Raw genomic sequence first — 17,228 nt, forward strand, 5'->3', positions numbered from 1 at the left:
TTTCCCCAGCTGTTTGGACCTCTGGGTGCTTGCTTTGGGCTGGTGAGAGCTCTAATTCGCCTTGGGCCAGTTTCAGGTTTATAGGCCCCCTCAGTCTTCAGATACATGAGGGCTTCTTTGCTCTTGTGATTATGCAGTCCCATAGCTGTAAAACCAGAATCACCAGGAGGTTGCACCTAGTCAGGAATATTGGGAATGGCCTAGAACAAGGTGTTTGGCACGTAAGTAGAGCACATATCCCTCATCGTGACCTAATTCCAGAATATCTGGCTGGGTTGTTGGTTTCTAGACTTTGTCCTCACCTCCCAGTGACCCTGACTAGCCACAGGCCATGAGATACCAGGGGGCCGTTCCTTGGATGGAGCCTGTGGTTGATGCAAGTCTTCCTCATCCCCAAGCAAGTCTTCAGAAGGTTAGAACCCAGTGTTGACTGAGTCTGTACTTGAAACCAGGCCAGAGCCATGGATTAGGACGGGCAAAGAGAAGGCACCAGAATGAGTAAAGCAGGCAGGTGGTGAAGCCAGCCATAAACTTCTCAGGAGTGACATATGCTTCCTTCAAAGGCATTTTTTTAACCATATCCTTCTGAGTTCTGTATTTCCTTCATGGCTGTTCTATCCATTTTGTGCACTGTCCCCCACCCCCACCCCATCATTGTTTTTAAAAAATTAAGGCCTGGCGCAGCAGCTCATGCCTATAATCCCAGCACTTTGGGAGGCTGAGGCGGGCGGATCACTTGAGGCCAGGAGTTTGAAACCAGCCCAGGCAACATAGCAAAACCCCATTCTGTTTAAAAAAAAAAAAAAAAAATTAGCTTGGCCTAGTGGCATGTGCCTATAATCCCAGCTACTGGGGAGGCTGAGGCACGAGAATCATTTGAACCTGGGAGGTAGAGGTTGCTGTGAGCCGAGATTGCGCCCCTGCACTCCAGCCTAGGTCACAGAGTGAGACTCCATCTCAAAAAAGAAAAAAAAAAAAATTGAGTCAGGTGCAGTAGCTCCTTCCTGTAGTCCCAGCTACTTGGAAGGCTGAGGCTAGAGGATCACTTGAGCCCAGGAGTTTGAGTCTAGTCTGGGCAACATAGCAAGACCCCATCTCTAAAAATTTAAGTAAATAAAGAAAAAAAAAACACTATTTATGTGCTCATCATCAAGTAGAAGAGTGGTTTGCTTTTTTTTTTTTTTTTTTTTGATTAATGAAATCATTTTGTGGCTCTAGTCATAATTTATGCTTAATAACATTGATAGCCCTTTGTGCTAGAACTCTACCTAAAGACCCACATCATTTGGCAGAGAGAGAGTCGTTGAAGTCCCAGGAATTCAGGACTGGGCGGGTTAAGACCTCAGACAAGGTAGTAGAGGTAGACTTGTGGACAAGGCTCGGGTCCCAGCCCACCGCACCCCAACTTTAATCAGAGCGGTTCACTATTGATCTATTTTTGTGTGATAGCTGTGTGGCGTGGGCCACAACATTTAATGAGAAGTTACTATGCACCGAACTGCCGAACACTGTTCTAAATTATTCATATATATTAGTCATTTAATTCTTACATAACTTGAGAAGTAGACAGATATCCTTATTTTAGAGATGAGGAAACCGAGAAAACTTAGGTCATTAGCACAAGGTTGTAGAGAAAGCGGCAAAGCCAAGACACAAAGCTGGGCAGCTTGGTTTCACAGCCAGTGCTTTTCATCTCTACTGTACTGCCTCTCAACCAACACAGGGTTGCACAGGCCCATTCTCTGATTTTTTTCCTCTCTTCCTCTGCCTCTCCCTCTAGCTCCCACTTCCTCTCTGCTCTAGTTCATTTTCTGTAGAGCAGCCTGAGTGATCATAAAGTACAAATCTTGCCATGTCAGTCCCCTGCTTAGAACCCTCCAACGGCTCACTTTCTCTTACTATAAAGGCAAAAGTCTTTACCCCATGCCTTCTCCCATCTCATCTCAAGCCCCTCATTTAATGCTGTCTGCTGTCAGCCCCTCTTCTTTCAGGTCCTCAGATGCACTGCACCCTCTCCTGCCTGGGGGTCTTTGCTCCTGCTACTACCTCTGCTTGAACAGCTCCTCACCTTCCTTCCTCCAACCCTACCCTTGTATAGGTGACTTTTGTTCATCCTTCAGAATTCAACTCACATGTCTCTTCCATGAACCCTCACCTACTGTCTTGAGACCCTGTCCGGCCCCCAGGTGGGATCCTCTCTCGTCTTCCCATACATTTCTTTCACAGCATTTACATAGTCCATGATAGTTGTGGGATTATTTGGTTAATCTTTGCCTTTAACACCAGGGTTCCTTGGGTGAAGGAACTTCTTTATCTTGGTAACAGCATTATTTCAAGCATATTGTCTTGTATATAGTAAGACCTCAATAAATATTTGGAGAACGAATGAATGTTGAATGCACACATCAATAGTGAAAGTTCTATAGCTGCATTTGGCCTCAGAATCTCCGTCAGCATTGGAATTTACAGCTTTAACAGCCTTTATTGTCTTAAGGGTTGAGAAAATAGGCCCTAAGGCATGGACTGCTGGGCAGATGTGATAGGTGATTGCACAGGCCCCACCCACGCAGATCTGCTCATCCAAGGGGTTTCTGCCTGTGAAACTCTTCTCCCGTGAGAAGGCGAGAGAGCACCCCTTCTTCTCCCGTGAGAAGGGGAGAGAGCACCCCTTCTTCTCCCGTGAGAAGGGGAGAGAGCACCCCTTCTTCTCCCGTGAGAAGGGGAGAGAGCACCCCTTCTTCTCCCGTGAGAAGGGGAGAGAGCACCCCTTCTTCTCCCGTGAGAAGGGGAGAGAGCACCCCTTCTTCTCCCGTGAGAAGGGGAGAGAGCACCCTTCTCAGGTGGCCACTTGCCTGGGACATGGTAAGTCTTACCACAGGGAGAACAGATGGGAATGTGTGCTCCCACAAACGAATTCTTCAGCCTCAGGGCTGGAAGGATTCTCCCACATTGTTTTTTGTTTGTTTGTTTTTCGTTTTTGTTTTTGTTTTTGTTTTGAGATGGGTTGTTGCTCTCTTGCCCAGGCTAGAGTGCAGTGGCTTGATCTCTGCTCACTGCAACCTCCGCCTCCTGGGCTCAAGTGATCCTCTCACCTCAGCCTCCCGAGTACCTGGGACCACAGGTGCGTGCCACCATGCCCGGCTAATTTTTTGTGTTTTTGGTAGAGACAGGGTCTTGCCATGTTGGCCAGGCTGGTCTTGAACTCCTGAGCTTAAGCAATCTGTCTGTCTTGGCCTCCCAAAGTGACTGGATTACAGGCGTGGGCCACCGTGCCCGGCCTTGACATTGTCTATTTAGTTAATGGTTTCTACTTATCCTTCAAGGCACAACTTAAAGGTTACCTCTTCTGAGACTCCTTCATATAGTAGTCAGGACCTTTGTCGAAAGTACCAGAAGCCAAGCCGGCACAGTGGCTCACGCCTGTAATTCCAGCACCTTGGGAGGCTGAGGCAGGTGGATCACCTGAGGTTGAGAGTTCAAGACCAGCCTGACCAACATGGAGAAATCCCGTCTCTACTAAAAATACAAAATTAGCCAGGCATAGTGGCGCATGCCTGTAATCCCAACTACTCAGGAGGCTGAGGCAGGAGAATCGCTTGAACCTGGGAGGCAAAGGTTGCGGTGAGCTGAGATTGCGCCATTGCACTCCAGCCTGGGCAACAAGAGCAAAACTCCATCTCGAAAGAAAAGAAAAGAAAGAGAGAGAGAAAGAAAAGAAAGGAAAGAAAGAAAGAAAGGGAAAGAAAGAAAGGAAAGAAAGAAGGAAGGAAAGAAAGAAAGAAAGAGAAAGAACCAGAAGCCTAATTCCAAAGAGACTGGGCAAAATAGAAACTTTATGATCATGATATCAAGTTATCCCATGTAATTTTGGGAAAGTCAAAGGCAGCTGGGCTTCAGGAACTCAAACACTGCCTGTAATCACTCTGCCTCTGCATGCCTGCATCATCCTCTCATTCCTCCTTCTTCCACAAAGCAGGACATGTGACTGCTGACAACCCCTGTGTAGCTCATCCTACAACTTCAGTGCCAGAGGGGAACTGCCTCTGTTTGCTTGTTTCTAATTTGAAAGATCCTGGGGAAGAATCTTTTGGCTAATCAGCAATGGCCAGGGCAGCAGGGTCTCATGCCACACATAAGGTCTTTAAGGGCCAGCACTTAGGTTTTGGGGTAGTTCCCAGAGAGCGGGCCACAGAGTCCACATCTGTAAGTGGTAAATTAGGTATTCCTTCCAGGTGGTTCCTGGCACATTGTTCAGGCTTAATCTCTGATTCCTCAGATGATGAGTAGAAGCCTGGGAAGGAAGGGTCACTGATGAGATGCTTGGCTGGGCTATGCCACTTGGATATAAAAGGGGTGTCCCACTTAGGGCAGAAACTTTTAGATGTCACCAATATCCACTTTCTCCTCCTACAAAAAGTGAACTAATTTTTAGTTTAATGCATGGCCAACCAGATAGACTGTGTTTCCCAGTCTTGCTGCTCAGAAGGCCATGAGACTACATTTTAGCTAATGCGGTTTATACAGAGTGTGTACATCTTATGGGAAATGTCTTCAAGAGGCAAGTGGTGCGCCCTTTCTCTCTGTGGCCTAGAATGCAGATGTGATGGCTGTGGTTGGAGTAGCTGTCTTGGACCTGAGGTAGAAACTGTGATGCAGATGGCAGAGTAACAAAATAGAGGAGCATGGAGTTGTCATACTACATAGGTCTATGTGTAGGAGAAATGAAGTTCTGTCTGTAAGTCACTGTTATTTTGGGTTTTCTGCCTCTCACAGCCAAACTTAATCCTACATCATTCATATGCAGGTATGAAACAGGTATGAGTCAGTCCCAGTAGAAGGCCTTATTCATAGATGGCCTCCTAGGCCTGCCACCTGCAAATTTATCAGCAACAATTCCTGCTCAGTGTTCCCATTCCAGTGGTCCAAGAGAAAGTAGCTTTCTGCCTTCCTGTGCCCATTCTCTCAGACTTGTGTCTCCTACAGAGCATTTCCTGCCCTTTCTGCTCACTCTGCAGCAGGAATCAGAGTCTGTGTGAAACTGCTCTCACCTGCCCAGGCCTCTCTCCATACCCCTTTCTCCTGCCACCATTATCAAGAGGCTCTGCCTAGGGACTTTGGCCAAAAGAGGAGGTATTCAACATATACCACAGGAGGGGGTCTCTGTCTATGGTGACAATTCTGAACACTGGGTGTCCCTGTGGGACATTGTGTGAGTGCATGTGTGCAGGACGTGCCTGGGGCTGTGTCTAACGTCAGAATATCTGACAACCAGTCAGAGCAGATGTTGACCAAAAGAGCTGAGCAGCATCTGGAAATCATCCCGCAGTGCCAGGAATTAACCCCAGACCGTGGACACCGAGAGACCCAGGTGTTTCCAGGGGACAATCTGGGTGGCTAGGGCATTGGGGGGCACTCAAAGGGCTTGGGGCATCACCTGTTTTCAATTGTGAAAAACCTAGTTCAATGTTACAACAAGCAGTTCAGCTGTACTGTGTACACTGCCTGAATATCAGCCATTGCTGTGCCACGTGTCTGTGTGTACATGCCTTGGAGTGCTGGCACAACCCAGGAGGAAGCCATCGGGGGTACAGGATGACTCTCACAAAGCTTTTTTTTGTTTGTTTTTTGAGGCAGGGTTTCACTTTGTCACTCAGGCTGGAGTGCAGTGATGCGATCATGGGTCACTGCAGCCTCGACTTCCCAGGCTCGAGCAATCCCCACCACCTCAGCCACAGGTGCATGCCACCAAGCCTGGCTAATTAAAAAAAAAAATTGTAAAGACAGTCTTGCTATGTTGCCCAGGCTGGCCTGAAGCGATCCTGCCACCCTCAGCCTCCCAAAGTGCTGGGATTATAGGTATGAGCCACTGTTCCTGATTTCACAGAGGCTTTCTGAGGCTGGGCCGTGCACCCCGGCAGTGGCAGAGGATACAGACCTCACCTAGGTTCTTGGCCTGAATGATAGTCCAGGCTGGGGCAGACGGGAGTACTAGGCAGCATCCTGGGGTCAGGGACTGGCCACTCAGGCAGGCAGAAGATAACTGGGACCTCTGAGGGGACATGTGACAGGGTTGAGGAGCACCAGAGGGATGGAGAGAAGCTGGACATCAAATTCAGAGTAGAGGTGACAATGCAAGATCCACCTCCTATCCCCTCTGCAACCAGTGTCCTCAGAGACACTGACCACTTCACTTAGTTGAGCTGGATCTTTTATTTCATGTCGTATCCTCTCCATGCTCACCACTGTTCTCCAGCCTGACACTTCATGGCTTGAGGTGCTCCTGTGGGATCAGCATTTGCCATCTTTCATGATCTGGATGTCCTGTTTGGTTTTTCTAGGATCAAAGAAGACAGGCATGAGGCTACCTTCTCAGGAGCTGTAGTGTACCATTCAGGGACCTGGCATAGTCCATCCAGACATCCTGCTGAGCATCGCCCACAAATGCAGTGTATGGATACAGGGCAGATCCCAAGGGTCCATTGGCACATCCTTCTACAGCTTTTCCTTTTTTGCGCACCCTCCCCCTGGGGGATTTCAGCTTCCTGGGGTTTCAACCACCAGTGCATGCTGATGGCTGGCAAATCTGTCTCCAGCTCGGACCTATGTCCTGCCTGTTCGTGCAGTTGTCCATATCCAGTGGGATGTCCTAGGGGCTCAACTGTCCACAAACATCACTGCCCCCCACAGAACTGGTACAGACCTCCAAACCACCCATCTTGGCACATGGAACCACTGGCCACCCAAGCCCACAAATCAGAAACCAGTACGCTGCCTCCTTCCCCTCAGCCTTTACATCCAGTCACATACCAAGCCTGTCAATTCCACTCCCAATGTACCTCCTAACCATGAGTCTTTGATTAGCATGATCTTTCTCTAAGCTAGGACAACATCCTGATGTTCCTTATATTTCCTCAAATACAAACTTTCACATCTATCCAGAGCTTTGCAGCTTCCGAGGACTTTCTTCACTTCCATGGTCTCATTTAGTTCTCAGGATCATAGAAGATGGGTTTTATTGATGAAGAAACTAAGAGCCAATAGGTGGTCTGATGTAGGGAGGTCATGTTCTAGCCCTGCTCATCTCTCTGGACTCACTTCTTGCCTCTCCCTGATTCTCCCTTAAATTTTATACTCCAACATGTCCAACTTCTTATATTTCCTCAAATGTAAACTTTTCCTTGTAGACCTTTTCAAACTCATCTACTTGGAATTATCTTCCCTTGCTCCTTTTTCCTAGCTAATTTCTACTTATTTCTGTGTGCCCCACTGATCCCTTAGAATTATGTGCTGAAGGCCAGGCGCGGTGGCTCATGCCTGTAATCCTAGCACTTTGGGAGGCCGAGGTGGGCGGATCACTTGAGGTCGGGAGTTCGAGACCAGCCTGGCCAACATGGTGAAACCCCATGTCTACTAAAAATAAAAATAAAAATAAAATTAGCCAGGTGTGGTGGTGGGCGCCTGTAATCCCAGCTATTCGGGAGGCCGAGGCAGGAGAATACTTGAACCCAGGAGGCGGAGGTTGCAATGAGCCAAGATCATGCCACTGCACTCCAGCCTGGGTGACAGTGACAGTCTGTCTCAAAAAAAAAAAAAAAAAAAAAAAAAAAAAAAAAAAAAAAAAAAATTCTGTTCTGCAATTGGCTGACTATCAGCCTAGCTTCCCCCTTACACCAATTGTGTGTTCCAGGAGGCCAGTGATGCTGTCTAACTTAGGCTCTGTTCTAGCCCCAGTGCCTAGCACATAGTAAATGCTCAATAAATAATTGCTGGCTAGACAAATGAAAAAACAAATGAGGTCACCTAGTCAGTCAGGGCAGAACAAGGAAAATGGTTTCTGCCCCTACCCCCTACCCACCACCAGCTTCTAGATTTCTGCTTGGAACCATGTGCCTTCTTTGAGTTAATCTGGTGCTCATTCTATTAGGGGCATATGTTGGAGGACTCTTCTCAGGTCAAACATGTATGAAGGAAGAAGAAGGTCAAGTCTTGCTCCTTTCAGACTGTGCACCAGAGATGGGGCCCACCCAAGCAAGAAGGGGTTGTGGGGCAGACTTATATCCGGGCCAAGCAGAGCTGGCATTCATTCGTATATGTGAGCCCATCAGTGCCGCAGACCAGGTTGGACGTCTGGGAACAGGTTGGAGACTCTACCATGTGTTCACAGATGGGCTGTGGAAGAGAAGTGAGGGAGAGGACTCAGGGATTCAGAGGCAGTGGGGAGGGATACAGGGGTTCTGCTCGGAACCAGTGGGGCCCCAGTGAGGCATCAGAGTCAAGAAGGCCCCCAGTGTGGGTCCAGTGAAGATGAAACCAACCACTCAGGGCCCCTTGGTGTGTTTGCTTGTATGTGTGTGTGCATGACCACGTGTGTGCTTATGGCTGGATGTGTACATATGTGTACCTGTGTCTCTGTAGCCCCAGGTGTGCAGGCATTCAAGCGTATGCCTGTGTTTATGTCTATGTGTGTGGAGTGAGTTTGTGCCCTCAAGCACCTGGGGACTTGTTCACACCCTCTTCAGAGGCACTAATCAGAACTTCTGCTGCTGGTCCCATTGAAGACCCCAGGATACAGAACCACCCATCATTCCCAGGAGGCCCCTCTCTCCCTGGGGGCTCCTGAACTCTCCCGGGCCTGCATGATCTATCAGGCCCATGTCAGAAAGGCTGCAAAGGGTGGGAAGGCTGAAGAAATGAGGCAGAGCTTGGGGCTTAATCGAGGCTGTCTGAAAGGGTTTTAGGACAGGCCTGAGGTCAAGGTGAGAACTCAGTCAGGACTGGCATTAGCGCCTGAGACAAGGATAGGGTGAGAAAGGTTGTGCGGTGCAACCGTGAAGGCCTGAACCCTAGAAACCTGAATTTTGCCACTGATTAGCTGTATAACCTTAATTGAGGTATTTCCACTCTCTGAGTCTCAGTTTCCTCGTCTGTAAATATTATAATAGTGGTGTTCCTCTCATATAGGGCTAATTGAAATAATGTATATACAGTATTTGGCTCTTTGGCACTGAATAAGTGGGGCTGGATTCTGATGGACTGACGGGGACGATGCTGAGGCTGTGGATGGGAAGGTGGCTCCGAGCCTCCTCATTCCACTACATGAAGGGGCAATCTCAAGGGTCTCAAGGATGCCAGTACCACTGCCTTCTGGGTCACTGGGGGCATCAGACCAAAGGCCAAGGTGGAATCAGGATTCAGGGACAACTTGGTGTTTAGACAATCAGATGGAATGTGGTGGGGGGAGGCTGGCACACTCCACAGGTACTTTCAGTGTGCCAGGGTCCCCTCTTTGGCCTGAACTCCGTGGCCTGCCTGTCTGCACTATACAGAGCAGAGAGCACACCCTGTCCTGCTAAGCCTGGGTGGGGAGATCTCACTGATGGAAGGGGCCTTGGACACCAGGTGGGGGACATCACAAGGGCTTTGAGGCCAATCTTGGGACTTGGGTGAGGGGGCTGGGCCTACTCAGCCTTGGGGGCTAATCTGGGGAATGTGCAGGCCAGGAGACCACCTTGGCCACCTTGGAGCCATTGAAAGTGTCTGAGCAGGATTGTGGAGAAGAATAACTGGTTTCTCAGCATGGATGAGAGGACTCCTCTCAGCAGACAGAAGGTGAGAACAGCACGCAGCTGCCTTACCATTCTTGAGAAAGGGAGCTTTCCTGCTGCCACTGGCACTTCTGAAATACAAAGAAGCAAGAATTAGATGATGCCAGCTCTAGACCCCAGGTCTAGGGGTCTGAGGACTGCTTCTCCTTCAGGGAGCTTGGTCCAGCAACTACCCAACCTGGAATTCCTCAAGGAAAGCTGATGAGCCACCAGACAACGGGGCTGCCAGAAAGCTGATGTGAACTTGGGTTCCATAAACAGAGACAGAAATTCAAAAATTAGGAAGGTGACAGTCCAGCCTATTCCTTATTAGTTAGATCCCACTGGAATTGTTGTGTCTCATATAATAATTATAAAATAACAATTCAGCAGTTATTATGTGCCGGGCATTAAGAACACATGATTTTAACTCCTCTCCATCCCTCTCTTACTGCTGTGTAACAGAGGGAAGAAAGGAGATAGTAGTGGACGCTGTGTTCTGCCATCAAGAGCCCTCCCGCAAGTCTGAGGCACTCATTTCCCCAGCTGCCAGAAATATTGACCACTCACTTCAAGTCTCTTCCTAGGAATTACCCTCAGAGAATGAAGCTGCCTTGCCCAGGGCTGCATCCTCTACCCAGGAACAGCCCATATCCCATGTCGGGTTGATGTGGTTACAAAGGGCCTGATCCCCTTGCCCAAAGCTGCCTGTAGGATCATCTGAAGCCTCTGTTGCACTGCATGGAAGTCAACTTCCCTCATCCTTCATGGATGTTACTCCCATAAACCCTCCCCAGTAAATTGCATGTATAGCTCAGAATCTGTTTCCTGGGGCATAGGTCAGTTTAACGAACTACGAAAGAGGCTCAAAGAGGTGACGCAATGCGGTTTGTTAAGGCAGAGCTAGGATTTTCCCACACGTCTGTTGCAGTCCAGAGCCTGACTCTTTCTACATACACTGGTGTGCCCCTCAAGGTCTGGCTGAACTGCTTATAAAGGACATGAGCAAACTGTGATGTGACTGATAAGCATGATGGGTGGATGAGGGAACTGGAGCTATGTCTAATGGCACAGGTGGAAGGAAGGGCGTTTATGTAAATTAGAGAAGGGCAGGATGCTCCCTGAAGTCTCTGAAGGGCTATCCTGGAGCTAAGGGAGAGATGGACTCTTTTCAACTTCACAGAGCAGAGCCCATCTCTGTGAGGAGGCTGCAGGGAAGCAGGTTTGGGTTCCATATGAATCAGAATTTTCTCTCAGTGGGAGCTATGCCACAGTGAAAGAGGCTTTCTCCAGAAGTAGTGAGTTTCCCATCACTGGAGGTGTGCAAGGCAATGTGGTTTTATATTTTCCTGGAGATGCTATTACAAGGTATTTCCACAGAGAGAGGGAAACAGAAACTTAGACTAAGTCACCCCGATATGCTGTTTAAGCCTGGCATTGGGGTATCAAAATGCAAACCTAGACCTGTCACTGAACTGCTTAAAACCCTTCCATGTCAAATTGCCCAAACTGAAAGTGATCCAAATGTCCTTCAACAGGAGAACGGATAAATAAATACAATGGGGCACTACTGAACAATTAAAACAAGCAACTGATACATGCAATAACATGGCTGAATCTCAAAAATAGTTTGCTGAGCATAAGAAACCAGACACAAAAGATTATATACCCTATGATTCCATTTATGTGAAATCCTAGAACAGGCCAACTAATCTATGATGGAAAAAAATCACATTGGGAGGCTGAGGCAGGAAGATCACTTGAAGCCAGGAGTTTGAGACTAGCCTGGGCAGCACAGCAAGACCCCATCTCTATAAAAAATTTAACAATGAGGGCAGGTTGCACACACCTGTAATCCCAGCACTTTGGGAGGCCGAGGCGGGTGGATCACCTGAAGTCAGGAGTTGGAGACCAGCCTGACCAACATGGTGAAACCCCATATCTACTAAAAATACAAAATTTGCTGGGCGTGGTGGTGCACACCTATAATCCCAGCTACTTAGGAGGCTGAGGCAGGAGAATCACTTGAACCCAGTAGGCAGAGATTGCAGTGAGCCAAGATTGTGCCATTGGACTCCAAGCTGGGTGACAGAGCAAAACTCCGTCTCAAAAATAAATAAATAAATAAATAAATAAATAAATAAATAAAAATTTTAAAAAATTTTCAAATTAGCTGAGTGTGGTGGCATGCACCTGTAGTCCCAGCTACTTGTGAGGCTGAGATAGGAGGATCATTTGAATCCAGGAGGTTGAAGCTGCAGTGAGCTATGATTGCACCACTGCACTCCAGCCTAGGCAACAGAGTGAGACTAAGTCTCTTAAAAAAAAAAAAAAGAGTCAGAGCACTGGGGTGAGGGCAGGGATTGACTGACATAGGGGAATTTCTGGGGCTATGGAAACGTTCTGTATTTATTTTTCTTCCCTAAGTCCTTGTCTCAAGAGGTCCTGTATCTTGATGGGGGTTTGCGTTACACCAGTGTATACATTGTCAAGACTCATTGATAAGATTCATCGAGTGATAAGATTTGTGCATTTCTTGATATTTAACTGTTAGGGAAAAGAAAAGCATTTAAAAATATAAAGCCCTTCCATGGTTCCCCGTCCTGATCACTAAGCCTCCATATGGACCTGAGCTGCTTAGTCTTATGTTTAGGGTACTGTGGGAGCTGACTCTAAACTTACTTCTTGGGCTGACTTCCTAGTACACCTCTCCATACCCCAGCTATTCCTCTCTGCTCACGGGTCCTAGATTGGGCCCTGCTTTGGCTCATGCCATGTCCCCTCCCTGAAATGTCCTCATCTCCATTCTCCTCCCACCGAATCATACCCTCCTTTCAAGGCTTGATGCTGCCCCCCAGTGAAGCTGTCCTTGATGTCCCCCACAGTTTCCTGAGCAGATCTGGATGGAGGCTTCTTTCACACCACCACATACTGTACTGGGTCACCCCGCCTCCCTATGCACCTGAGCTCCTTGGGGTTCCTTTATGTCTGCCGTTGCGCAGCACTTGGTTCAATGTCCCACACTGTGGGTGTTCAGGAATACTAAAGTCCATTGGTGTAATCCCAGGACTTTGGGAAGCCTAGGCGGGCAAATCTCGGGGTTGGAAGTTCGAGACCAGCCTGGCCAACATGGTGAAACCCCGTCTCTACTAAAAATACAAAAATTAGTTGGGTGTGGTGGCGCGTGCCTGTAATCCCGGCTACTCAGGAGGCTGAGGCAGGATAATTGCTTCAACCTAGGAGGCAGAGGTTGCAGTGAGCCAAGATCGTGCCACTGCACTCCAACCTGGGTGACAAAGCAAGACTCTGTCTTGAAAAAAAAAAATTTAAGTGTATTGGGAGGAGGGGGTGTTCAGAACTCTAAGATGTCAGAGTTTCTTTCTGGGGGATGTGGGGAAAAGTTACATTTACCCCCAGGCTGCCCTTGACCTTGACCCAAAGTGCCCCCTCCTCACTCAGCCCAGGCAGTAATCTGAAATGTGCAAAAAACAAAAACAAAAACAAACAAACAAAAACCAAACTTCTTCAGAGCAGGCTCTTCAGTGTTCCCAACTGCTCAAGGAGTAGGTAGGTGTAGGTGCCAGGCTGGGCGTAAGCAGGCTGGGCATAAGCAAGCTGCTCCTGAACAGGTCCTCAGACCCATTTCCCTTTCCCCCCGTGCCCAGGTCTGTTTCCAGCTGGGGAAATAGGTGTGAGACTGGCCATGAGGTCAGTGGCCCTGGGATCCTGCCAGGCGTTGCCTTATAACTTATGGCTTTTGTCCAGGCGGGTCCTAACTGGTCTCCCCGCTTCCCTGTTCAGTTTATTCTCAATGTACCGACCAGAGCAACCCCTGAAAGACATGAATCTCTGCTCAAAGCCTTCAGTGTCTCCCATTTTAGTCAGAGGAAAAGCCAAGTTCTTATGTTGGCCAACAAGGTCTTTCCTGGTACAGTTCCCAGTTGCCTCTCTCATCTCCTCTCCTATCACTCTGTACAACGTCCCCTCCTGCCACACTGGTCTTACAGTACCTCAGTCACTCCAGGCATGCTCCTGCCTCAGGTCCTTTGCACCTGAGCTGTTCCCTCTGCCTGGAATCTTCTTCTCCCAGATATCCACATGGCTTAGTCCCTCACCTCCTTCAAGCTTTGCTCAAACATCGGACTCTCAGAGATACCTCCCCCGATTTGAAATTGCAACCCCCTTCCAGTGCCCATCACCTTGCCAAGTATTTTTTCCTTAACTTTTATCACCTTCTAACATACCGTTTAACGTACATTGCAACCATCTTGTTTATTGCCTTTCCCCTTTTCCTCTACCCCATTGGATTTATGCTCCATCAGGACCGTGCTTTTTCTGTTTGGGTCACTAATCTGTCTTAAGGACTCAGAACAGTGCCTGACATGGTAGCTGTGAGATTGCAGGGATGGCCCAGACCCTGAGGGGGCCCTGCCCCAAGTATATGTGTCCAGTCCTGGGAAAGGGCTCTGTTATGCTCACATGGCTGCCCAAGTCCCAAACCACAGCCTTTCAGAGAGATGGGGAGCTCAGAAGACCTCTGCCAGGTCTCTCTTAGCACCCACCACCCTGCAGCCAGCATACTTGTCAGTCTCTCCTGAGAGCTGGGACCCACCTGCTCCCTTCTGCCCCCACAGCCTCCAGCCCAATAGTTGCTCAGTGCAGCTTTGAACTGGAACAATCCCCTCCTTTACAGCTGGAGAAACTGAGGCCCCAAGAGGGTAGGGGACTTTGGCAATTCTGCACCAGAGTCAGGATTTGAACCCAAGTTTCTTTTCTCCCAGCCCAGAACTTTCCCCACCACAGTGGAGGGTGCATATGCAGAATGAAGGTACATGGAAAAAGCTGAGGCCTCACAGGGTGCTCCAGGCCCTGCTTCTGCTCTCACCCCAAGCTCACCTACCAACACAAAGCCACAGAGAATCTGGGTTCTGCCCACTCACCCCTGTCCACAACAAGGAGGGCAGCCAAGGCCAGGGCGATTACCCACTGGCGGATGGCCATGCTGATCCTGGGATAGTGTAGCCTGAGCTGGCTGGGGTCTGGGCCTGGGGAAGGATGGGGGCCTATTTATAGTGCCGCTCCCCTAATCTTATCTTATCTAGGGCCAGATGGAGAGGCCAGAGTTAATCTCTGCACGCTGACATCCGGAAAGGGCTTGCTCTAGGTGCAGATGCTGAGCTTTTGATGAGATGGGGCTGGCAGGTTTCCAGAATGACAAAAAGTTTAGACAACTTGCAAAGCTGACTCCAATCTGAGGGCTGGAGCAAGGAGAGGAAAGTTGAAGTAGAAAGAGAGAGAGTTCAAGGCAGAGAGAAAGGGAAAGAGATAAAGAGAGAAAGGAAAAAAGCAACTGGAAGATGGCAGGAGGCAGAGAAGGGGGCTGGAGGCTGGATTCCTTTGCCAGTGCCTCCAGCAACCAACTCCGGGACCTCGGTAGAGGCACTTTTCTTAACTGGGCCTCAGATCACCCATGCACGAAGTGGAGATGAGAATTTTGGTTCTGCCTTTCTCCCAGGCTGCTGTGAGGATGGGGGCGGTGATAGCAGACGGGAAAACATTTTGCAGAATATGAAATGAGCTGTAAATGTAAGCAGAAATGATCGTTTTTACTTACTTTTATTTCACTTATTTTTTTGTACCACAAAGTGGGCACAACTAACAGGCAAAACAAAGGCAAAATAAAACATTAAAAGGAAGATGCCTTCTTGCTTTGCAGGTATTATGTGTTCATTTGCATTTTTTTTTTTTTTGAGACAGAATCTCACACTGTTGCCTGGGCTGGTGTGCCTGGCACGATCTCGGCTGGCTGCAACCCCTGCCTCCTGGGTTCAAGCGATTCTCCTGCCTCAGCCTCCTGAGTAGCTAGGATTACAGGTGCCCGCCACCTGCCCGGCTAAGTTTTTGTATTTTTAGTAGAGACGGGGCTTCACTATGTTGGCCAGGCTGGTCTCGAACTCCTGACCTCATGATCCACCTGCCTCAGCCTCCCAAAGTGCTGGGATTATAGGCATGAGTCACTGCACGCGGCCTCATCTGCATCTTCATAGGTTAAATAAAGACAAGATTCTTTTAAAGAAAAATCAGTATCTAAAACTCCCCCATACTTACATAGTATACATTAATAAGTAATTTGGATATTTGCTCTCAAAGAATTTCTGATTTATAAAATAAATTTTATTTACATACACGTTTCTCTAATTCATTTAGATCAGCGTTTTTCAGCTCTGTCTGCAGATTGGATTTCCCTGGGGGAGAATTTACAAATACAGATGCTGAGCTTCGCTCTGAAATATTTAAATCAGAGTGTGTGGTTTTTTGTGTTTTTTTTTAAAGAAAAACTTTATTTCGAAAGATTTCAAGCCTACAGATAAGTTGCAAGAATATTCCAATGACAAGGCGAAGGATTCTTGTTTCAGGACAGCCCCAGCCAGGTGCGGTGGCTCATGCCTGTAATCCTAACACTTAGGAGGCTGAGGCAGGAGGATTGCTTGAGCCCAGAAATTAGAGACCAGCCTGGGCAATATAGCAAGACCCCAACTCTACAAAAAAATTTTTTTTGAAATTAAAAAAAGAACAGTCCCTTTGGGGACACCAGCCATCCAGTCACCTCTACAGACCCATAGAAGCCCCAGATCTGTGGCCAAGACCAGCTTGAGGCCCCCAGTGATCCTTGACTCAGCTTCAAGACCCTTCCGTTCCTCCTTGGGAAACTGCACGGTCCCAGGGATGCCTCTGAGGCAGGTGGCAGCTATCTTTCCATTGCTTAGGCAGGTAGAGAAAATATTTAATGATGACTTCCTGTCCTAAAGCAAAAATGCCATCATATAAAAGGGGAATTGGACTTTAAAGGTCATCTTGGGGCCAGGCACCATGGCTCACACCTGTAATCCCAGCACTTTGGGAGGAGACTGAGGCGGGTGCATCACTTGAGGTCAGGAGTTCGAGACCAGCCCTGGTCAACATGGTGAAACCCATCTCTACTAAAAATACAAAAAATTAGCCGGGTGTGGTGGTGCATACCTGTAATCCCAGCTACTCTGGAGGCTGAGGCAGGAGAATTGCTTGAACCTGGGAGGTGGAGGGTGCAGTGAGCCAAGATCGTGCCCCTGCATTCTAGCCTGGTGACAGAGCGAGAAACTGTCTCAATAAATAAATAAATAAATAAATAAAAATAGGCTTGGTGTGGTGGCTAATGCCTGTAATCCTAGCACTTTGGGAGGCCAAGCTGCGTGGATCACCTGAGGTCAGGAGTTTGAGACCAGGCTGGCTGACATGGTGAAGCCCCATCTCTACTAAAAATACACACACACACACACACACACACACACACACAAATTAGCTGGGTGTGGTGGTGTGTGCCTGTAATCTCAGTTACTTGGGAGGCTGAGGGAGGAGAATTACTTGAACTAGGGAGGTGGAGATTGCAGTGAGCCAAGATTGCGCCACTGCACTCCATCCAGCCTGGGTGATGGAGCCAGACTGTCTCAAAATAAATAAATACATACATAAATAAATAAAATAATAAAATAAAAAATAATGGTCATCTGGGTTTCATCTCCCTTCTTCCACTAGGGCTTTCCTACAGCAGCCCCAATGGGAGGTCATTCATGGTGATGGGGAGCTCACTACCTACCAGTTTCGTTG

The 17,228-nt window shown here is 48.2% G+C and overlaps 1 protein-coding gene across 1 annotated transcript; it reads right to left on the reverse strand.

Moving 5' to 3' along the window:
- Positions 1-6,288: 6,288 nt before the first annotated feature.
- Positions 6,289-14,585, reverse strand: SPINK4 (serine peptidase inhibitor Kazal type 4). Its single transcript, XM_054502859.1, has 4 exons — positions 14,525-14,585; positions 9,636-9,676; positions 8,057-8,169; positions 6,289-6,334 (listed from the first exon to the last, which is right to left on the reverse strand). Exons 1-4 carry the CDS (start codon positions 14,583-14,585, stop codon positions 6,289-6,291), a joined length of 261 nt encoding a protein of 86 aa, XP_054358834.1.
- Between the last annotated feature and the right edge of the window lie 2,643 nt (positions 14,586-17,228).

This window comes from Pongo pygmaeus, chromosome 13 (genome assembly GCF_028885625.2).
Source record: "Pongo pygmaeus isolate AG05252 chromosome 13, NHGRI_mPonPyg2-v2.0_pri, whole genome shotgun sequence".
NCBI lineage: Eukaryota > Metazoa > Chordata > Mammalia > Primates > Hominidae > Pongo > Pongo pygmaeus.

What these genes read in the sequence shown, in the direction of transcription:
- SPINK4 (XM_054502859.1), bottom strand. Translation starts at nt 14,585, where the DNA reads ATGGCCATCCGCCAGTGGGTAATCGCCCTGGCCTTGGCTGCCCTCCTT. An exon ending in AGCTCCCTTTCTCAAGAATG is followed by an intron (nt 8,170 to 9,635) that starts GTAAGGCAGCTG and finishes TCTCTTCCACAG; the next exon opens with CCCATCTGTGAACACATGGT. An exon ending in CAGCTCTGCTTGGCCCGGAT is followed by an intron (nt 6,335 to 8,056) that starts ATAAGTCTGCCC and finishes CTTTGATCCTAG; the next exon opens with AAAAACCAAACAGGACATCC.